Genomic DNA, 23,418 nt, shown 5'->3' with positions numbered 1-23,418 from the left:
GAAGAGAGAAAACGATAGAGAGAATGAGAGAGGTGAAGAGAGAAAATGAGAGGGAGAATGGGAGAGGTGAAGAGAGAGAATGAGAGAGAGAATGAGAGAAAATGAGAAAATGAGAGGGTGAATGGGAGAGGTTAAGAGAGAGAATGAGAGAGAATGAGAGAAAGAACAGAGAAAATGAGAAAATGAGAAAAAGAGAGGGAGAATGGGAGAGGTGAAGAGAGAGAATGAGAGAGAGAATGAGAGAAAATGAGAAAATGAGAGGGTGAATGGGAGAGGTTAAGAGAGAGAATGAGAGAGGTGAACAGAGAAAATGAGAAAATGAGAAAATGAGAGGGAGAATGGGAGAGGTGAAGAGAGAAAATGGGAGAGAGAATGAGAGAAAGAACGAGAGAGGTGAAGAGAGAAAATGAGAGAATGAGAGGGAAAATGAGAGAGGTGAAGAGAGAGAATGAGAGAATGAGAGAGGTGAAGAGAGAGAATGAGAGTTAGAATGAGAGAGGTGAAGAGAGAGAATGAGAGAATGAGAGGGAGAATGAGAGAGAATGAAAGAGAGGTGAAGAGAGAGAATGAGAGAGGTGAAGCAAGAGAATGAGAGAGAATGAAAGAGAGGTGAAGAGAGAGAATGAAAGAGAGGTGAAGAGAGAGAATGAAAGAGAGGTGAAGAGAGAGAATGAGATTGAGAATGCAAGAGGTGAAGAGAGAATGAAAGAGAGGTGAAGAGAGAGAATGAGAGAGGTGAAGCAAGAGAATGAGATTGAGAATGCAAGAGGTGAAGAGAGAATGAAAGAGAGGTGAAGAGAGAGAATGAGAGAGGTGAAGCAAGAGAATGAGAGAGAATGAAAGAGAGGTGAAGAGAGAGAGTAAGAATGAGAGGGAGAATGAGAGAGGGGAAGAGAGAGAAGGAGAGAGAATGAAAGAGAGGTGAAGAGAGAGAATGAGAGAGAATGAAAGAGAGGTGAAGAGAGAGAATGAAAGAGAGGTGAAGAGAGAGAGTAAGAATGAGAGGGAGAATGAGAGAGGTGAAGAGAGAGAACGAGAGAGAATGAAAGAGAGGTGAAGAGAGAGAATGAGAGTGAATGAAAGAGAGGTGAAGAGAGAGAATGAGAGTGAATGAAAGAGAGGTGAAGAGAGAGAATGAGAGAGAGGTAGAGAGAGAGTTGAAGAGAGATAAAAGAGAGTCAGAGAGAAGAGACCTGAGAAAGAGAGAAAAGAGAGAGAAAGCGAGAAGGCTTAAATATTTTGAAGGAGAAGAGCAAGTACCTCACTCATCTCCCCTTCCCCCTCCCGGCCATGGGGACGATGCCCTCTCCCGTCGCCATGGGAGACCCTCGCCTCCCCACCCGAGCATCACGGAAGAGACCGCCCACTCCTCCGCCATCGCGCGACTTGCTCATCCGAACCAGCTCCCGCGACGACGACAGCCCGAGCAGCAGCGCTAGATTTCCAGAATCCAATCCGATCAACCCAATTGGGGAAAACCAGAGATCGCCCGCTTCCGTCAACTACGATAAAGGGTATCGCCGGACCTTCGTCGATGTTAAGGGCGTCGGCAGGGACAAGATTCCGGCGAAATACCGCCCCCGTGCGGCGGGCAGCGCGGATTGGTCTGTCACGGAGGTTGTAGAGCGAATTCTGCGGCTAAATCACTGGGAAGATGTTGATGGAGTTCTTAATCGCTGGGCTGGCCGTTTTGCGCGGAAGAATTTTCCCTTGCTCATCCAGGTATACGCCGGTGCTTTTACTCGATCTTGGTAATGAGGGTTCGATTGGTTGAACCTTTGTCTCGTGTTTAATCGGCAATTTGGTTGAATCGTCACCCACATTTAGTTTATTAGAAATCTAAGATTAAAGTTCTCATAAACTCTAACAATGATTTTTTTTTTCATAACCCCAGTCCTATCGAAGAACCACAAATATCAAGCCTTTTTTTAATTACTTGATGATCCTGTGTTGGAACCACATTCTGCGATTTTTTTTTGGGTTTTACTCACTAAAAACGATAATTTTATCTAAACACATTTTTCTGAACACAGTGAATGGGACTGAATGCCTCATCAAGATTTATCTCGAGAAGTGTGAAGATTGGATTGAATCGCATTTTCCGCTGAATGAGCTTCATGAGAGTTTTACGTAGGAAACCTAATTTCTGTCTTGTTGGTTTGGAATTATCTCGGCATCTCCAAGTTAAGAATTCTCTGCTTGCCTAGTTTCAAGATTCATCAACTTTTTGTTCTGAACCAAAAACCATGGAACTTGTAAAAATTGAAGAAACTGCCATGGAAAAGTTAGCCTCTAGTTGGATTGTCATTTATTGCATACAACGTGTTCTGAAACCATTCTATGATATCCATTTTTATTCATTATTTTGGCAGATTTTTTTACCCCTTTTAAGGAGGCTGTGAGTTTGCATGTCCTGTTTTTGAAATAGTGCATTCTTTCTGTTGCATTGTCTTTGGATGTTTTAAGCTGTATTCGGTATTCTTAATGGTTTTCTATTGTTCTTCTTGCAGGAGTTGTGTAATGCTAATGCAATTGAGCATAGCATCAAAGTGTTTTCTTGGATGAAAAACCAAAATATTTATCGTGCTTGCAGTGACATTTATAACATGATGATTCGGTTGCATGCCAGATGTAACCGTACTGATCAAGCTCGTGGATTGTTTTTTGAAATGCAAGAGTGGCGGTACTGTTGATTCTGTCTTGCTATGCTTCCTTACCAAAATGCATGTCTGATTATCCTTTTTTGGTCTTGTTCCAGAATTTATTTATTACTTAATTCGTTTCTAAATTAATCTTTCAAGCTGAGTACGTGTAGAAAAATATTTTGTTCCCGTTCTGTCATAATGTTCAGTTTATGATTTTCTTTTACCTAAAACGGTGATATCCAAGTTGGGCCGACTGCAAAACGTCTACAATTGTATTTTTCTCCTGTTTCTGCAACATGATGTGAACATTTTTCTATTACATCCTCCCATTAGATGAATTGGAGTGGGCTATCATGAGCCTGGAAAAACTGAAATTCGTTGATTAAAAATGTGATTTAGTGTTCATCATTTCGTGCTTATTTCAACTGAAGTGCCCATTTCCGTTTTTCTCCTGCACTTGTTGCAGAGACTTCATGCTTCACAGTCTTCACTCTGCCATTGACTCCTAGATCTTTACGTAATGTATGAGTCTTACACTTTTTTTTGCTTTAAACAGGGAATTGACTGTTGATTTTTGCTTTTGCCAGTTGCAAACCAGATGTAGACACATACAATGCTCTAATCAATGCACATGGCCGGGCAGGTCAATGGCGTTGGGCTTTAAATATAATGGATGACATGCCTCGTGCTGCGGTATGTATCTTTTTTATCATAATTGCCAAAAATGTGAAAGAAAATTGGTTTTTAACTACTGTGAAATAATGTGATTTTTTTGAAAAATGTATGATTCAGATTTATCTACTTTTATTCTTTAAGAAGTCATCTGCTTTCAGTCTATTAAGTGTTAGTCATTCCTTAATTAGTCTGAGAAGTTGCAAAAGAGAGCTTGTTGTCTGAAAGACCTTCAGGTCAATGTCAATCATCTAGCCCCGGCCTACAGACGATTATGTTAGAAGTAGGGGTATTATTATGGATGATATCCCTCATGCATTTCTTTTGCATTTGTCGCTGTTGTCAAGGGCTGAATCCTCCCTGAAGTTGTCAGTGGTGGAGCTCCGGAAAAGTTATGGGGGAATGACACCTCTACATAGAGTGAAAAATCAAAATAATTGTCCCAAGGGAGAGTCACGTTTTATTGATCCATGGGCTCGTTTAAATACAGGTTCTAGACCCAGTATGGACCTGGGAAGTTCGTACAGATCACTGAAAGACATCATAACAAATGAGAGACAGTAGGAGAGAAACACAAATGAACATAAAGATTAACAATTGGACAGGAAAGGGATATATTTTCCTGTATTCCTTGATTGTGTGGTTTAGAATTATAGTTTAAATGTTTTTAAACTATCCTTCATATGCAACGATTTTTACCTAAACGTTTTGACAGCTGGAGTCAGAATCGAGGAAGGGAGACTGAAGAGAGATGGCAGAACACCACAGGAAATGCAAAATAAGCAAAAGGGCTAGGTTTTTTCTATCAGGTGTAAGTGATATAGAAAGGTGCGTTGTGGGCTGGATTAGTCACAGCAGAATACAAAGTACCATGTCAAGTCTAACTGTGTGTAGCACTTGAGACTCACGTGCTACATTGTAACTATAACAGTTTTAATGAAATCCATCAGTTTGAAAACCTGGATTATAATACGACTTAGGTATTGATTTTGCCATGGATTACTGATAATGTACCAGGAAACAACTCCGTCTTCAGCTTCTCTGTTGATCACTTTCCAAGCTCCCTTCCTCTTCTTTCTTCGTCGTCGTGCTCTGCTGGCCCTTGCTCTTCAGACGGGATCCATAGTCGATTGACCCGCAGCCTCCAACAGATGCTGACTCCATTACTCGTTCAGAATTCAGAAGAAAGACATTGCCCTCCTGCTGTAGGACCCATTCCTTTTAAATTGTCAGCCGGGGCTTCTTCCATTTCAAACTCAGTCTGGCCCAATAAGGGCCTGGTCTGATATTTTACCGACATTCCTCCATTAGGAGGTTATTTCTGATAAGTTCTCAAGATGCTCAAGACTGGGACTGCTTCTCTTCACATGTGGCTTCCTTTTCTGATATTAATCACATAAAAGTATTTGCAGCCTCAGCTATTTTTCATCATAACGAAATGGTCCAGATGATCTAGTTCATACGTGGAAAAGTCAATAGTTTGGATGAACCTTTCTCGTTACTGTTTGAAATCTATGACTTCATTTTGAAGCTGAATTTCTGACTAATTTGTTTCTTGATTCCTAATTTTTGCAGATTCCTCCTAGCCGCTCTACATACAATAATTTAATCCATGCCTGTGGATCCAGCGGTCAGTGGAAAAAAGCCCTAGAGATTTGCCAAAAAATGACAGATAATGGAGTTGGACCGGATTTAGTAACCCATAACATAGTTCTGTCTGCTCTCAAGAGAGGATCTCAATATTTGAAAGCACTTTCATACTTCGAATTAATGAAAAGAAGACAAATTCTTCCAGATACAATCACCCTCAACATAGTCATTCATTGTCTCATTAAACTGGGACAATTTGGAAAGGCTGTTGATATCTTTAATTCAATGAGAGAAAAAAGAGCAGAATGCCCTCCAGATGTTGTAACATTCACCAGCATCATTCAAGCTTATTCATCTTGTGGGCAAATAGAAAATTGTAAAGCAGTGTTTGATTTGATGGTTTCTGATGGGTTGAAACCAAGCTTAGTATCATATAATGCTCTTATCGGGGCCTATGCATCCCATGGAATGGATACGGGGGCTTTATCTGCCTTCAATTCCCTAAAGAAATCTGGTTTTCAACCAGATGTTATATCTTATACATCATTGATCAATGCATATGGCAGGTCTGGACAGCCAGAGAAAGCTCGGGAGATTTTTGAGAAGATGAAACAGAGTTCTTGTAAGCCAAATATAGTAAGCTACAATGCTCTTATTGACTCCTACGGCTCTTCAGGGAAGTTGGAAGAAGCTTTAGATATGCTTCGTGAAATGGAGAGGAGTGGGACTCGCCCTGATGTCATAACAATGAGCACTCTTTTAGGGGCCTGCAGCCGGTGCAGTCAAATTGTGAATATAGATTCTGTACTTTCTGCTGCCAAATGCCGTGGCATTGAACTGAACACGGTTGCATATAACTCAGCAATAGGGAGTTACTTAAATACTGGAAACCATGAAAAGGCTTTGCAGTTGTATCATTCTATGAAGGAAAGAAAGATCAAGCCGGATGCAGTCACTTTCAATATCTTACTGAGTGGTTTATGGAAGATTGGGAAGTATGACGAGTCTCTCGAGTTTCTGAATGAGATGACAACTTTGCAAATTCCTTTTTCAAAGGAGTTTTATTCGTCTGCAATATGCATTTACAACAAAAAGGTACAGAGTCCCTTGATTTCATCAATTTGTTGTATTGCGCTTTAAGTGTCCATTCACCGTTTACCCTTACTTTTTAGGGCCAAATCTCAGAAGCAGAATCCATGTTTTCCAAAATGAAGTGCTCAGGTTGTTCTCCAGATGTTGTGGCATACACTGCTATGATTGACTTGTATGGTGGAGCTGGTATTGCAACCTGAAAGTTTTGATTCGTTTAGATTCTTTGATGAATTGAGTGTGACTCTTGCTAATGTTGCTAATGTTGTGCCTTTCCTCTGAAGGAAACTGTGAGAAGGCTTGGGAGATATTTCAGGAAATGGAATTGTGTGATATCCCTGCAGATCCAATCGCATACTCTTCTTTGATGAAATCTTTCAACAAAGGATGTCAACCCGAACGGGTTCTTACATTAGCAACGTTGATGAAAGAAAAATCTGTTCCTTTCAACTCGGCAATCACTTTTGAAATATTATCAGCTTGCAGCATGTAAGTAGAGAAGGTTCATCGTTGAAAACAATCTCAATGTTCATTCTTTTGGTTTTCTATCTTAAAATGAGAAAACATTAACTTTACCTTCAATGGTGTACGGGAATCTGTCATAATTTCGATTCATCTATCGCTAGGACAGATCAGAATTACTGTAGTAGAAAAATGAGATGACGGTGAGGATGGGTCCTTTCAAAAGGCTAAAGTTTGTTTTCCGGCCTTTGATTCTGAGCCAATGCAGGAATAGTTAACTTTTAGTGATGGTTAATTTTGGATGTCATTGAAATTTGCAGGGTTGTGTTTGAAAGTATTAAGTCCCAAAAACTTTCATCCTTCTAATGTCAATATGTAGTCCTTTCCTTTTATCAGCAAACTTTTTGCTTTTCAATGATCAATAAAAGCAAAAAAAACTTATTGAATTAATCAGAAATGGTTCATAATGTTTTCATAACTGTTTAAAATTTTAAGAGGTTTGAGAGGCTAAATTAGTTGTCTTTTGTTTTCTTGTGATGGTTCATCAAAGTCTAAGAGATTGGAGATGCGCGGGTGAACTCGTTGAGGAAATGGAGCCATCACTCAAATTCCTTTCGCTTGGAACTTGCAATCAGATTCTCCATTTCTTTGGTAAAAGTGGGAAGGTGGACAGTATGATGAAGGTTCGTCCTTATCTTGTCTTTTTGTTGTGAATATTTTATGTATCCTAGTTGCCCACGTTTCACAATATGTGCCTGTATATATTTGGTTCATTTTGCATCGGTAAATTCTGATAATATTATTACACATTTTCGTTTAACAATATTATATAAAAATCTCTTTTTAAATTTTTTTGCTCAGTATTATGTCCTGTATTACTTTAAATTCTAATCCTTAGTATTTTTGGTCATGCAATAACCGCTGCTTTCTTTGATAACGTTTTATTTTTACGGTTTTCACTTAATACCGTAAAAAATAAAAGGTAACGAGACTCTTAGACGTAATATGAGATTGCTACTTTGGGCAGTCAACTTAAAATATGAGTCAACCTCCTCAAACTGCATTTGGGAATAATCGTGTAAGATTTTTATCCTATTGATTAAAATATGAGTCAACTTCCTCAAACTGCATTTTGGAATAATGTGAGAATCATCAAGGGAGTAGAGAGAAATTCATGGAGGGAAAACAAACCAGAGCCCAAATGCGTAAAAGAAGTCTTATTAGTCCCCTCAAGTTGAAGGATTTAGGTCATATGGGCAAAGCTTACTGAAGGACGAAGCAACACACCATCTGGGGAGAGCCTTCATGAACATATACACAAGTTGGCCTCTGAAGAGACACTCATAGGAAGCATGGAGTCTCCTTACAAATGAAATGACAATCAAGTTGTATTTGTTTTCTCTGCTCATGAGATAGTGGTTTGGATGCACTACACAGGGCAGCCTGATTATCATAGTAGAGTGGGATAGCATTATCATAAAAGAGCCTAGTTACATCAGAAAGTGAGATAATCGGACGTTAATTGGCATGAGCCGTGGCTTGGTACTCAGCTTTACCACAGGATTGGGCAACCATGTGCTGCTTTTTGTAAAGAGTAAAAAACGAGTTAAACTAGAAGAGTCGCCAAAATTTCAAAATTCAAAACTCCAGCTCCACATCATATCATCCCTGTTAGAATTATTTGCTGATTTCTCGGGGTTACGTCTCAACAGAGAAAAGTCAGTCTTTGTGGGATTCGGCCTATCGTTGGAGGAGGAGATCCAATGCGGTAATGCGCCAGGCACACCCCGAGGTTCGCTACCAATGAAGTATTTGGGTCTTCCACTGACAGGGAGACGCCTCCTAGCTGCAGACTGGCAGCCAGTGATTGACAAGGTGGAGCGCAGGTTGGAGGGCTGGCAGAACAAGGTGTTATCATGAGGGGGTCGCCTGGTACTTTTGAGGTCGGTGCTCTCAGCGATCCCTATATTCTTCTTGTCGGTAAATAAAGCACCGGCAGTTGTGACAAAGCGGCTAGAAGGATTAATGAGGCGGTTCTTTTGGGGAGGTGGGAGAGAGGGGGATCCTAGGGGGATACCCATAGTAGCATGGGATGTGGTCTGTAGACCTCTGAAACAAGGAGGGCTGGGGGTTCTCCGCTTGGAATCCGTGAATTCGGCATTGCTGCCTTAATGGGTCGAACGAGTTATGACACCAGCGGAGGGTCTTGTTTTTGTCAGTAATGAAGAGAAAAGAGAGGGGAGAGAGTGACACAGCCAGGAAATTGGGGCAAAAAACATCATCTATTATTTTCTTCAACAGGCCCCTTTATACCTTTAAACTAGAGAGAGAGAATCCCCTTAACGGTCATATTTTCGAAAAATATGACCGTTGAAGGAGATAGCTGTCCAATGGTCAGAATTTCTGACCGTTGGAGCCTGGGCCTGAGATATCTCAGACCCAGTAAATATTAGGCTCATAAAGGGCCTAATATTGGCCTTACTCGGACCTCCCACTAATGGGCCCTTAGTGGATAATTAGTGGGCCCTTAATGGGCCCTTCATTTTAGGTTAGTCTTTTATTCATAATCCTAGAGTTAATCTATTACATTTTACACAAAGGCCTCGGGTCCATTGGTTAGCTTAAATCCTAACACATATCTTCCATGATCTAACACCCCCCCGCAAGTTGGGTATAGATGTTGATCATGCCCAACTTGGACACCAACGCCTGAAATTGAGGGCCTGGGATGCCTTTCGTGAAGATGTCCGCGGTCTGCTCCAGCGTAGGTACATATTGTGGGACGATATGCCCCTCATCAATGTTCTGCTTGATGTAATGTCTCACCACCCGTGCGTGCTTTGTGCGCTCATGTTGGACTGGGTTCTTCGCCATTGCAATGGCTGACTTGCTGTCTGACTGCAAAATCATACCCTTACTGTTGTATAAGTGTAGGTCCTTCAAGATGCCCTTGAGCCACATGCCTTCGCAGACCCCCTTCTTCAAGGCTCGAAGCTCTGCTTCAGCACTTGAGAGGGAAACTTCCTTCTGCTTCTTGCTTCGCCATGTAACGAGGTTACCACCAAGGAAGCTGCAGTACCCAGAAGTAGAGCGGCTGTCTTCGAAGGACCCTGCATAATCAGAGTCAGTGTATAAAGTAATACTTGGCTCACCTCCTGTTCGGAAGAATAGTCCCTGTCCAATAGTTCCTTTTAGATAGGCTAAAATTCTGTCTGCTGCGCCTTGATGAGACTCCCGTGGGTCGTTCATGAACTGGCTCAGGGAGTTCACTGCAAATGCAATGTCAGGTCTCGTATGATTGAGGTACAGGAGCTTACCAATGAGTCTCTGAAACGATGTCTTGTCCACCGGAGCATCCCTCTCATGCTGCTGTGCCTTTAGTTTGACATTAATGTCAACTGGTGTGGCGGCTGGGCGGCAGTCCAGCTTACCGGTTTCTTTCAACAGATTTAGGATGTACTTGTGCTGAGACAGTACAATCCCAGTCCCTGAGTAGGCAACTTCAATTCCTAGAAAATAGGTTAGAGGCCCCAGTGATTTAATATCAAATGATGACGATAGGTACCTTTCCAGTTTCTGAATTTCTTCGTCGTCATTCCCTGTTATAATTATATCATCCACATACACAATTAATATTGCTACCATACCTTCCTTACCATGTTTTATGAAGAGTGTATGGTCTCCTTCACTCTGAAAGTATCCTGCTGTCAGCATGGCCCTAGAGAACTTTCCGAACCATGCTCTGGGAGACTGCTTAAGTCCATATAAAGACTTTCTGAGGCGGCAGACGTTCCTGGGATTGTCGCTCACCTGATATCCAGGAGGTTGTGCCATATATACCTCCTCTTCAAGTTCTCCATGTAGGAAAGCATTCTTCACGTCGTACTGGTGTAACTTCCACTTGTAGATTGCTGCCAGTGCAATCAGAATTCTGACCGTGTTTAGTTTCGCAACAGGGGCGAACGTTTCATTGTAGTCAATCCCATATGACTGCGTATACCCCTGGGCCACCAGTCTGGCTTTGTGCCTTGCTATTGACCCATCTGAGTGGTATTTTACCGTAAAGACCCATCTACAACCGACTACCTTTTTTCCCATTGGAAGGGTACCGACCTCCCAGGTGCCGTTCTTCTCAAGTGCTTCCATTTCCTCGTCCATTGCCTTTCTCCATTCTGGGGATGTCAGAGCTTCTCTGATGTTCTTTGGGATAGACACAGCTATCAAGGCCTGCACCACTTGATTATATTCTGGGGAAAAACGACTGTAGGAGACATAGTTGCTTACCGGATATAGTTTGGTCTTCGTACACTTCCGGGTACCTTTACTAACTACAATCGGCCATCCATGGTTGCTTTGATTTGCTTCTTCTGCTGATATTTGTTCTTCGCTTACGGCATCCACTACCGGGTGAGGTCCCTCTTTTTCTGTCATATCCGGCAGTGTTTTCTTCACGTTCCTCTTCACTATCCCTTAATTCTAGCAATCGACTGGACTTCCCACCTTCCGCATCTCCTTCCTCTGATTCCAAGTAATCTCCAGATCTGTCTGCTGTCCCATAAAACATTCTGACTTCGTCGAATTGCACATCTGCAGAAACGTACACTTTCCTTGACTCCGGATTATAGCACTTATACCCTTTCTGCGTGGTAGAGTAACCCAAAAACACACATTTCACTGCCCGATGATCCAATTTTCCTGCATTGTGGACATAAACATACACAACACAGCCAAATACTTTGGCCGGCAGGTTAGTCTTTAAAGTTATGTTATGAAATTCAGAGGATAAAATGTCAATTGGGGCCTTGAGTCCCAATGTCTTTGATGCTGTCCTGTTGATGAGGTGTGTGGACGTAGCTACTGCCTCAGTCCAAAGGTATTTAGGGCAATTTCCTTGAAACAGGAGTGCCCTGGCCGACGTCATAATATGACCAATTTTCCTCTCAGCAAGCCCGTTTTGCTGAGGGGTATTTACACATGAAGATTGATGGACAATTCCCTTCATTTCCATGTAGTTGTTTACTTCTCCGCAGAAGTATTCCTTGGCATTGTCGGATCTCAGACATTTAATTCTTTTTCCAAACTGATTTTGAATCATTTCGCAAAACAACAGAATAATAGACGGTACTTCTGCCTTTGATTTCATTAGGTATACCCATGTATACCTCGTGAAATCATCTACAAATAGGACAAACCATCTCTGGTGTAATAATCCAGTTATGGAACAGGGGCCCCATACATCACTATGAACACACTCGAAGGCCGAGGAGGCTCTGTGGTTCGTACTGACGTATGGGGACCGTTTAAGTTTAGCGAATTGGCAACTCTCACAAATTAAGTTTTCAAAACAAATTCCATTAAACAAATGAGGATGCAATTGTTTTAAGGTATGAAATGAGGGGTGTCCTAATCTTCTATGGAGAAGGATGACCCGCTCCTCGCTCTGGGCAGCATAGACCATCGACTCCCCCCCTCCTTCCCATGATTCATCTAGCAGGAGAAGACCGCCTCTCCGGCTAACAGATGAAATCTTCTGTCCGGTGTCCTTACACATAAAAAACAACAGTCAGAATCCAAGGAGAACCGCCATCAGGTATTCTCCACTAGCTGGATTAAAGACAAAAGATTTGCCTTCAATTCAGGTACGTGGAGTACCCCCTTCAGGACTTTCCCTTTAATGAGGATTGTTCCTCTTCCCTCTACCGGTAAGACTCCTCCATTGGCAGTGAAAACTTTAAGATTTCCTTTTTCAAACTCGTAAGTTCGAAATAAGGATCTGTGGGGTGACATATGGTCTGTCGCCCCTGAATCCAACACCCATGATACTGAAATAGGTTGAGAATTTGTAATAGTAAATGCAAAACACTTACCAGACTGCACGAGGGACGTTGAGCTCATTTTCTGCAGGATTTTGCTTACTTCCGCTTGAATCATTTTCTGGATGTTGCTCCCGGTTTCCTCCTTCTCGGTGGAGGGTGGTTGGTCTCCCTCGCTGGCCACATAGGCCTTCTTCTGCTGGCCTGGGTTCCAGGTCCCTTTCTTGATCTGCTCCTCCTTCCACGCCAGCCTTCGGCAGTCTCGCTTGATGTGCCCGGGCTTTCTGCAATACCCGCAGATAAGTTCTGAGGTATTACCTTCCTTTGGAGGGGCTTTGGGTTGCTGGGGAGGTGCTGTAGGCTGGGGCTCTCTTTTTGCTAGGTGGGCTGCAACGGTAGGCTTGGGAGTTTCTCCTCCCTTGCTACCTAACTTCTTCCTGCTTTCTGCTCCTTGGAGTTCTGAAATTGCCTCTGCTAATGTGGGAAATCTTTCCCGGTGTAGCAGCTGGCTCCGGAGGGTCTCGTACTCGGAGTTGAGGCCCATTAGGAACTGTAGAGTTCTGAACTTCACCTCTCGGATGTACGAGGGGGAATTTTTATCCCCTGTGGGCCACAGGAGATCCAATTCCCGCCAAATCGCCTTTAGCCTTGCTGAATAGGTGGAAATTGTCAGATTTCCCTGCTTTAGTGTCCGCTCTTGCTCGCGGAGATCATAGACACGAAAGTCGCTGTGCATTTCTGCACACGATCTGTTTACCTCTAACCAGAGGTCTTGGACGCTGTCGATCAAAAGATAATCCTTCTTCTGTTCATCCTCCTTGTTCTTTATCATCCAGTTCGTAATGAGAGCCTCTTCCGACTCCCATACCTCCAATCCGGCATCATCTTCTGATGGAGCTTCTCCTGTCAAATGTCTCCCAAGATAGGCTGCCTTGAGAGCTCTTTGTGTCATAGTGACCCATGTTTGGCCATTTATGCCGTTGTACTTCATGTCCAGGTCGGGCAGGACAGGCCTTCCCTGGACTGGTGTGGTGAACTGCATGGCAGCGGCTGAAACACGAACTGCTGGAGCTGCTGCTGGAGTGGAGGCAGCTAGGGAGGCTAGCTCCTCAGCTTCTTTTTCTGCTCTGGCTGTTGCTCTGGTTCTGGATTTTCCCATAGAATTTTAGGGAAAGGAACACAGAAATCTGAGCTCAAACAGAGCCTTAAACAAAGCTTCAATGAAGACTGCGATCAGGGCTTCAATAAACTTCGATCAGGGCTTCAAACAATGCTGCAGCAGGCTCAGATCGATCTCTGCTCTGATACCATGTCAGTAATGAAGAGAAAAGAGAGGGGAGAGAGTGACACAGCCAGGAAATTGGGGCAAAAAACATCATCTATTATTTTCTTCAACAGGCCCCTTTATACCTTTAAACTAGAGAGAGAGAATCCCCTTAACGGTCATATTTTCGAAAAATATGACCGTTGAAGGAGATAGCTGTCCAACGGTCAGAATTTCTGACCGTTGGAGCCTGGGCCTGAGATATCTCAGACCCAGTAAATATTAGGCTCATAAAGGGCCTAATATTGGCCTTACTCGGACCTCCCACTAATGGGCCCTTAGTGGATAATTAGTGGGCCCTTAATGGGCCCTTCATTTTAGGTTAGTCTTTTATTCATAATCCTAGAGTTAATCTATTACATTTTACACAAAGGCCTCGGGCCCATTGGTTAGCTTAAATCCTAACACATATCTTCCATGATCTAGCAGTTTTCAATGTCCTAAGAGACATGTATGGCCGTGATATGGATTGGGAAGGCGATGGGTGAGAAGTAGGGGGGAGTCCCCTTTTTTGGCGCAGCCTACGTCAAATCATCCCTCACATCCGTGAGTTATTTGATGCCAAACTGGGAGATGGGGAAGGCTTTCGGTTCTGGCATGATAACTGGTCCAAACAAGGTCCCTTGAAGTTGAAGTTTTCCAGACTATTTGCTCTAACAAGGAACCCAACTGCCACGGTCAGCGAATGTTGGGACGGGGCTTGGGTCCCAACCCTCTCTAAGACATTATCAGATCTTCGGTTTGAGGAGTTGTTGGGAATGCAGGAGATCCTCCTACCGCTCAGTCCTTCAGCAGATTATCGAGATGGATGGGTATGGGGGGGGGCACCTTTCTCGGTGAAGGATGCAAAGTTAGAATTTTTGGCTGGTTGTTGAGGAGCCGGAAACTTGTCACCTGGATCTATCGGCGGAGGTGGGCACCAGCAGAGCCCATCGACTGCCCCTTGTGGGCTAGGGGTGAGGAAGACTGCTCACACCTTTTCTTCACATGTCACCTCGCTCAAGGAGTATGGGCCGCGCAACAGATTTCAGGGGTGAATATCTCCTCAGACGACAATTTTTGGGCATCAGTCACGACGGGTGGATACCGGAGCAGAATGGAGTGGGGGAGAATTCTTGCAATACTGTGGGCGGTATGGTTGCACCGAAACGAAGTGGTGTTCAAGGGAGGAAAGGCCTGAGTCGAGAGTGCCATATTTGACGTTGAGGCACTAATATCTTTTTGGGGGGTAGGGGGATAAAAGCGGTCATAACTGTAAATGATGTGTACATGACTTTGTTTTTTTAATAGTATCAGGTGGGCCACCGGTTTCGGGTGGTCTGCCCTATTTTCTTCAAAAAAAAAAAAAACCAATACTCCAGCACCCACGTCAATTTTTGGAGTTAGTAAACAAATCAGTCGGACTTGAGATTTATTGCAATGCAGAGAGACATTGACAAGGTTGAGAGATTCTGCCATTCCCTATGTTGATGCTTCAATCCGTGATATTTAAAATTGGTTTCTGGTAAGATCCTTCTCCTTTGCAGAATAGATTAACTCAAAAACTTAGTTCATGTCCAATGTCTCAGACACAATCCTGATGTTAAGAGTGGTAGGAAGAAAGGGACAACAGAAGAAGAAATCGCTGTTGATCTCGCCCAGGGCCACAGGGTTCTATAAGTCTGCTGTACCGGCGTCTCCGGTGGAAGGTCACGGAGGGAAGAGGAAGGGGTTAGGGTAGAGTAGGATGGAGATGAGGGAAAGAGGAGAGAAGGGTAGAAAGAAGTTTACAAGGGGATATTTCCTGCCTCGTTCTCCTCTGCACTTTCCGTTTTATGACTCACTGCTTGCCCAGGAGTCATATTTTCATTTGGTTTTGGGCCTGAATTTGTCCCTTGTTGGGCCGAAAACAAGGGAGGTTGTTTGGAGCCCCATTCCCGCTTAGAAGACTTGACTGGGGTCTCAACATTTTCCTTTCCTTTCCTTTTCTTTAAAAAAAACATTTCCTTTCCTAGAATTTTTTGTATGCATTATGTGTGTTGTGAAGTGTCATATTAGGCATTCACTTGGTATCTGTTATAACGTTGACTATAACGAACAAGATACTATAAACTTGGAACGATTTTGTTCAAGAGATTTGTCGATCAAGATAGAAAACGAGTCTTCTCACAGTTATTCAGAGAATAAATGTAGAAAAAGGAGAACATTAGATCCGATCTGGATATCCCCTCCTGGTCGTTTGGGATGTGCCTTCCGATTTCTCCAGCTCCCACTCCGGTGAATGGGAAATTTAAAGAAAGAAAGATCAGTGTAACTGCCTTCTCCCCCACAGTATTAGTTATAGCATTATGTGCTTTTGTACACGGTACATGCTCTGTCCTTTCCTGCCCTCCGTTACCATCTCCTTCTCTATGCCTTGCTGAAGTACTTGTCAGTATGCTTCCTCTTATTTGACCCAAAAATTGGTGCAAACTGTTTCCTCTTTTATTTTTGGTTCATAAAATGTTATTTTTTCTCTGTAAAAAACATGACAGGTTAATTTTCCTGCGCAGCTCTTCTTCAAGATTACTATGTCTGGTCTGGTCGTGAATAGTGGAACTTACTCAATTTTATTGAGGCACCTTTTAGCGGCAGGGAAATGGAGGAAATACATAGAGGTTTGTTGAAAACTAATGTTTTTTATTTTGTATGTAGATCAATTTTATATCTAATTAGACTCATTTACTGATTCACTGCTATCATTCTATTATCTCTTTGCTTTTTTGTATCAGCACACAACGTATAGAGTATTTGGTTTAAACTAAATGATGCAAACCCTTAATGAGAGAAAACCACTTTGACTAATGAGATTAGCTTTTATAGGAGTATGACGTGGGTCATTGATACGATGGGACATTGGGCATTTTCGTCATTTCACCACTGGGCAGGGTTTTTTCGTCATTTAATGTTTTTGGGCTTTTTCCTTCAAATAGATGTAGCCCTCCTTTGGGGAGTGCATACATGAAGATATCATGGTTGTATAGGTTTTGTAGATGATCTTTCTGGCACCCTGCTGCTCCCTCTCCCTCTGAGTTCCTGGTGACAATTCTACCACTGATCTTCCTTTCTACCCTATCTTTTCCCATGAGAGCTTTCGGGCTCTTCTCAGCCATCTATAGGGAACCCTCTTGAATTCACAGAACCAGCAGCTGCTGGATCGTTGTAACAGGCGAGTGGTAGATCTGGAAGTGAAAGATGCAAAGACACTTCACTTTATTTGGCGGTTTACCCTCGATTTTTACAGCAGTTATTTCTGGATGAGGCATTGGTCGCCTTGTTTCTCCTCCTCGCATCATAATGCATGTCGAATTTAAAACCTAGAAATTTTACCAGCTATTTCTGCTATAGACCTAGAATTTAAAACCTAGAATTTAAAACCTGTATGGCTGTTCTCAAAATTAACCGAGATACTTTGTTAGAGGTTTGTGTTTTGATAAAGAATTGCCAGGAAAGCGCCAATGCCATTGTTAAGGGCATCTATTTGGCAAAGCATTGCTGAGAGATATCACGACAGGCTACCTATGATTTGGAAAATGCTCAACCGACCATTGCAATACACCCTTCTTGAAGAGTCCGATAATGAGCATGGCAATTGACACATACTTGGAAAAGGGTCTCTCTAATAGCCTGTCAATCCTGAAAAGTTTCCAAGTTTACCTAAATTCTTTGAAGGTGCCTACTCTGTGATAAGTGCAATTTTGGAGTAGTCCACCATTAACACCCAATGCCCAAGTTTTCAATTTTTCTCTGAACCACGCACCATTTCTTTGAATCGATGTGTAAGGAGTAGTCTGCTAATATGATACCATCTCTTATCGTTTCTAAGGGTACTTTAATTGTTTGTCCCACTAATGGCATTTCTGTTAAACTCCCTTTGTATGTATTTCGTTTGAAATAGGTCAGCCAGGAAAAAAGTATCATATTGTTGTTTATCATGTCTCTCTACGAGTGTTGTCCATTCTGCTGGTGTCTCTTCCCTGAGCGAAGTACTTATCCTGCCGGCCCCTCTCCCCTCCTATACTTAACATCCATTCCGGCATTCTCTCCATCTGCTGGTGATCATTTTGGTGTCTTCTCCCCAATAAGAGCTCTGCTGCAGATTTGCTGCATGGTCGTCATAGCTGGTGCTGGGTAACAGAATTTCATCAAAGAAAAATAACAAACTTCCTCTTAACCAGAAGAAACTTTTGGTTCTACAGTGATTGAAAGGTAACAGGGCATTCGTCAACCAAACAGCTTCACTTCGAGCAGTCTTTGGTGTATCTTTTGCGCTCATGTGCTTTTGGTGTTACCTTGATGCCGAATCTAGTTTGGTGAAAATTGCCGTACATTGAAATTCCTCTAAAAGCTCACCGGCACAGCAATCAGATTACGATTTGGGACTTTGATATAATTTAGGGCTGTGTAGTAGACACAAAACACCACTTTTCATTTTTATTTTGGACGATTCATGCTGGAATCAAGTATGGGCTCTTGGATTTTCTAATGAGTCCAAAGCATTGTTTTAGTGGTAGACGGACAATCTTTCCTCTACTTCTTTCAAAAAAAAAATCTTTCCCCTACCAAACCCTTGTCGACAAGAGGAGAAATCAAGAGATCCAAGAAGGAAAAACAGAAAACATAACTTCTTTATAGTTGTTTGATCAGTTCCCTTGTACCCCTTTATATAATGGGATACAACGGGGGGTTACATGTAACAGTATCCTATCAAAGGAAATAACAATAAAGGAAATAGCAATAAAGAAAATGACAATACAGGATATATCATATAAATGAAATGGTTAGCTGAAAAGAATTATAAATCGTGCTCTAAATTTCATCATTCTGCTGATAATAGTATCTGTCAGCCCCCTGTCTCCACTCTGGGAGAAATATGCCACTACTCTCTGTTAGGGTTTCCAACAAGAAAATGACGCTTCATCACTGAGCATTTGACCCGTATTTAGGTTACAAATGATTTGGGCCTGGCCCATCAGATGTCCACCTAAGGATTTACTATGAATACAGAATTGTACAGATTTAAAGAAATATTACTTGAAGAGGAGAGAGCTTCAACATGAGTGTAAATAAAAGGGCATTGTCTGACAGTATGTGTTAATGCAGCAATAAATCAGATGACCACCTGGGATGAGGTGGATTTGATGATTCATTTCCATCAATAGATGTAGTTCTTGTAGGCGGATAACGACCCTGTACCCCCAAAGGTATCTCAGCTCTCTGGCCTATTAGAGTTCTTTTAGTCATTTGGTTGTTAAGTTAGTTTCCCCACTTTCTCTTTAAATGAGAGAAGAGAGCATTGGGGTCCCTCTTGTTGGCCTGAGAGTCGGACAGGAGTGGAAAGCCACACTCAGGTATGACTGAGGGCTTCCTATTCTTAATTTGGAGTAGGGAGCTGAAATACAAATTACATAGAAGACCCAATCTTTAATGCTAAGTGCGCCTCCCGTGGTGACATGGTTATTACATGTCACCCTGAGAGTCAGACAGGAGTGGAAAGCCAAACTCAGGTATGACTGAGGTTTCCTATTATTAATTAGGGGTTGGGAGTTGAAATACAAGTTACACAGAAGCCCCAATCTTCAGCCCAAAGGGTATCTCCCATGGACTTCAAATACTAGATTCTAAACAAATGATTCCTGGTGAAGGTACATTTAGCTCCATCGTTGGGAAGGATCATGATCTGTCCATCGTAAAATAAACCCTTTGTCTTCAGATTCGCCTTTGAAGTTGGTCCCTGTGCTGACTGTAGGGAGACCTGCGCTGTAAACAGACTACAGTTAGTGTCTCTAGTCTCCTAGATCGGCATCCAATCAATTGTCTCTTCTGTATCCACTTGATCTTTTTCTTCTTCCCCAAGGATTATGATGTTAAATTCTCATTTAGGCCTGCAGCCTGGGTTAATGTCCTTGTTACATGGAAAACAGTGTCCCTTTTCTTTTCTTCCTTGATATTCTGCATTTGAGAGATGTGGCTTTGTGCACCTCAGATCTCAAATCAAAGATAGACCACGTAATGATCAAATGAGAGTAATGACCAGAGCCCTCAGAAAACGTATGTTCCTGGATACATCTTCCGAGTGTCCCATGTGCACACAAGAAGAGGAAACCTGTTTGCATCTTTTCTTTGAATGTCCATTTGCTCAGGCGATCTGGAGGCCTCAGAAGCTTACAGGGGTGGACGTGTCTTCTGATGTGGCATGCTGGGGCTCAATCCAGGGGAGTGCAGGCAGGGGACGGATGGGAAGGGGAAGGGTCCTTGCAGTTGTTTGGGCAATCTGGCTGCACCGTAATGAAGTGGTGTTCAGGGGGAGGGCAGCTTCAACGGACAGTGTGCTACATGATGTGGAAAGCCTCATCACATATTGGTTTGGGAGTGAGTGTTGATTGGAGAGGATCATGCTGGTCATGTACTACACGTTCATGTGTATCATTATTTCTGGGTTGACCACACATTTCGGGTGATCTTCCCTCTTTAATTCAAAAAAAAAATGATCAAATAAGAGTCCTAAAGGAGTTAGATGGCAAATAGTCTGTCATCTGGAGAGATAGGTGATAGGAGAATTTATGGGAAATGAAAATATATCTGGCTCAAACCGGAGATAGATCGACCTCCAGTCTAGTAGGAGGTTCCCCTGGTCCGACCTTCTTTCCCACAATCCTCTGCACATCTCATCTTCATGCCTAATCAGGCTTTAATTAGGCCCGTATAGACCCTTGAAGTGACATGTGCTGGCTTCTTTTCTTCTGACATTGATAGATGCTGGGTAAGTGATACAGTCAGATCTTGGATAGTGATTTGATCCGCAACATGAACGCAAATTCTGTATCAAGAAGCATATAACCGTTCAAAACATCCAGATGGAGAGTTCCGGATCAAGAGCGAGGGAGGTGAGAGATTTGGTTTACTAGAATGAGAAAGAGAGGCAGGATAATGGATATGTCCTGGTGAAGATCCCCCCTACTGGTCAGCAGGATAATGGAGATGTTCCGGATCATGCCTTCACTGAAGGCATGAGTGATTGATATGCACACTCATGAACCTGAAGCTGATTTCTGATATGATGCTTTTACATCCTTAGGGTAATTATCATCTTTAAATATCTTTCAGCCCTAGTTAAACCCATGTAGCCTGTCCATGCGAGGCCGACTGAATGTTTTGATGAAAAAGTATTGGGTTAATAGTTAGCTAGGTTTATTCTGTAGAGCACTTTGGCGGATTTGCCTCTCTCTGGGGGGATTATCTCCTCCTGGCTCTCTACCTCTCATCTCATCCATCCTGTTCCCCTGTACGAACGCTGAGATTTGTATCACTGGAATGTCTAAGAAGGCGAAGAGCCTGTCCTTCTTTACAGACAATATCGGAACTTATTCCAGTCCATCTAGCTTTGCTGATGCAATGGCGGAGTGGGTGAATACGTTCAAGAGGAATTAAAAGACAATTCATTGTATCATGCACCAGTGCAGTATTCTAAATCAGGGTAATGTTTGAGGTACTTATGAAGGCTTTTAGCTGAAAGTTATTCTGCTACCGTCCGGAAACACTTTAGGAGTATTTTCGTCATTTGCACTGGGATAGTTTTCTTTAAGTGCATGTAGCCCCCCATAATTAGGGCAGACAAGAAAATGTTGGTGGTTGAGCAAACTCTGCAAGAAGAATGAATTCGTAGAAACAGTGGCATCACTGATTCATACAAGAGACTCTCCTTTTGAGAGGACGCCCATTGAGCCGACGCACCAGTAAGAGATCTCGGTAAATTTTTTTTTTTTTAAAAACAAGGAGACCTCGGTAAATTGCCTGCACATGCGTCAAAGTCTTTTAATATATGGGAGGGGGAAGGACATGATTTTCAACAAGTGGTTATTCGTGGGGCAGCTCAAAGGCTGGCATGCAGGGGGTATCTGCGACCAGATGAAAAGAGGAAATATTCTATCTTCTCTCAGACTGCATCTCTTTTCTCTCTTTGATCTGTCTTCTCATCTCTCCCTATCTGCATCTTGCAACTGAATTTGGATCTCCATCCTGATCTGAAGGAACATTGTATCTCTAAAAGCTCATTTTTTATCAAGTTTTCTTGAATTTCGAATTCAGGAAATAGGTTCATAGAAGCGCTTTAGAAGAGGCACAAATCTGGGCCTGCACCATCACTCAATATTTGTAATCCTTTTTTTTAATCAAATGCCTATCATCTCTTTATTTTGTTCAAGGATTTCTTCCACCCTGGAGACTTACAACAAGATCTCTATCATTTTCTTAGTCGCCAGATGATGTTGCTCATAGTCCAACGCATTGTGACAGGGCTAATTGCGCAAAATGAGATCTTTATTTCATAAAAAAATTGCATCTAGAACTAATCTGCCCTCTATATACAGCCTCTGCTATTTGTTGATCTGGAGAACAGGGAAGTGTATACTCGTAAACAAGTTAATTCCCCCGCCTGTGGAGGGGGGTGTTCTGCTATGCTTTCATTTTTAATGTTCTCTTACTTATTCTGTTTTTTCCCATATTTCTTACTTTCCTGTTGTGTTGATAATAGGCCTTGTAATAATTCTGGGTTCTCGGAACTACACAATGCGACGTCAAAGATAATATTTGATGATCCAATTTCTTATTCCATAGCTCAAGTCATGTGGGGTGTTCATATTGGTCTTTTGGTTTGATTGCCGTTAAACCTCAAGTCAATTGCACTTTTTCCAATACATTCTTCCCAATTTTCAGTTCCAACAGTATTTTATAATTTTGTTAAAAAGATAAAAACTTGGGTACCTCTCCACTCTAGGTTTTGCAGTGGATGGAAGATGCTGGAATACCTCCATCTTTTCGCATGTATAGAAACGCCCTTCAATTTGCCGAGAAGGACAATAGCGGAGAGCTGGCTGCTGCTATCCGGAGAAAGATGGGTACTTCCGTGTAGAAAAAAACCAAAACCTTCAATTTATAAGAAAGAACCCAACATTCTTTAGTTCATTTGTTGTAAATATCTTTTATGCTACGCTTGTGTTCACCTAAATCACCATTGTTATTTCGCCGTTTCTGCGGTCTAACTGTCTTCTGTCTCTTCCGTATATAGTATATTATAAATACATATATACTTTTCGTACTAGCCCAGGTGGGTCCATTAAGCTTCTGTTTATTCTGCAGGATTCCATTTGTAAGTGTGGATTACAGGTCATATGTTCTTTTTCACTTTCTGTCTTTAATTAACTCTCCAAAATTAGCACCATCACTTGCAACTCCCTCTGCTGTACCCATTTCACTCTCAAACTTTTTCCTGACTGACACTTTTTCTGACTTCCTCTCCCTACCGACATATCCCCAATTTCCCTATCTTCCTTTCTCAGATTGGGGCTGAGGAGCCGTCGAGAATAAAGACAGTTTCTGTTCTTTCTACTGGACTCCACTTATTAATGACCATTTATTATTTTTCTGTGTCTATTCTAACACACTCTGTAAAAGTTTATATTTTTATCTATCCCTTGTCGCTTGACGCAATTCTGTACCCGTGACTCTTGGCACTTGAATGCCTTTACTGATTACCTTTTATTCCCAATTTGTCATCTGAAAGTAGGGATGATTGCCCGGACTGCCTCGAACCCCTTGGGCAGTGAGCAGATAGGTTTTAGGGCCGAAATCCAATCCGCCCACTGGTCAAACCTGCCTGGAAAAATGGCAATTTAAATTAGACCAGAATTCTTTTCCAAATACCACGTTTTTTTTAATTTAGTCCAATTAATTATTTGAATTAATATGATCATTTCAGAAAATTCGTGGAAATACCTCTTAAGAGACCAGGATATGCAGCAATCAC

The 23,418-nt window shown here is 42.2% G+C and overlaps 1 protein-coding gene across 1 annotated transcript; it reads left to right on the top strand.

Moving 5' to 3' along the window:
• The first annotated feature begins 1,192 nt into the window (after window positions 1–1,192).
• Window positions 1,193–22,655, top strand: EMB2654 (Tetratricopeptide repeat (TPR)-like superfamily protein). The gene is made up of 9 exons (XM_078586391.1): window positions 1,193–1,722; window positions 2,511–2,683; window positions 3,233–3,338; window positions 4,893–6,002; window positions 6,080–6,185; window positions 6,281–6,485; window positions 7,009–7,141; window positions 16,127–16,231; window positions 22,390–22,655. Exons 1-9 carry the CDS (start codon window positions 1,291–1,293, stop codon window positions 22,522–22,524), a joined length of 2,505 nt encoding a protein of 834 aa, XP_078442517.1. The 5' UTR covers window positions 1,193–1,290; the 3' UTR covers window positions 22,525–22,655.
• The last annotated feature ends 763 nt before the right edge of the window (window positions 22,656–23,418 follow it).

This window comes from Wolffia australiana, chromosome 1, assembly GCF_029677425.1.
Source record: "Wolffia australiana isolate 7733 chromosome 1, ASM2967742v1".
In the NCBI taxonomy this organism is placed as follows: Eukaryota; Viridiplantae; Streptophyta; class Magnoliopsida; order Alismatales; family Araceae; genus Wolffia; species Wolffia australiana.
Note: the sequence above shows the minus strand (reverse complement) of the source record. Positions and strands in the feature narration are given on the sequence as shown.

Coding starts and splice junctions, on each gene's coding strand:
- EMB2654 (XM_078586391.1), top strand. CDS start 1,291: ATGGGGACGATGCCCTCTCCCGTCGCCATGGGAGACCCTCGCCTCCCC. Junction 6,186..6,280: donor TGACTTGTATGGTGGAGCTG/GTATTGCAACCT, acceptor TTTCCTCTGAAG/GAAACTGTGAGAAGGCTTGG. Junction 16,232..22,389: donor AATGGAGGAAATACATAGAG/GTTTGTTGAAAA, acceptor TCTCCACTCTAG/GTTTTGCAGTGGATGGAAGA.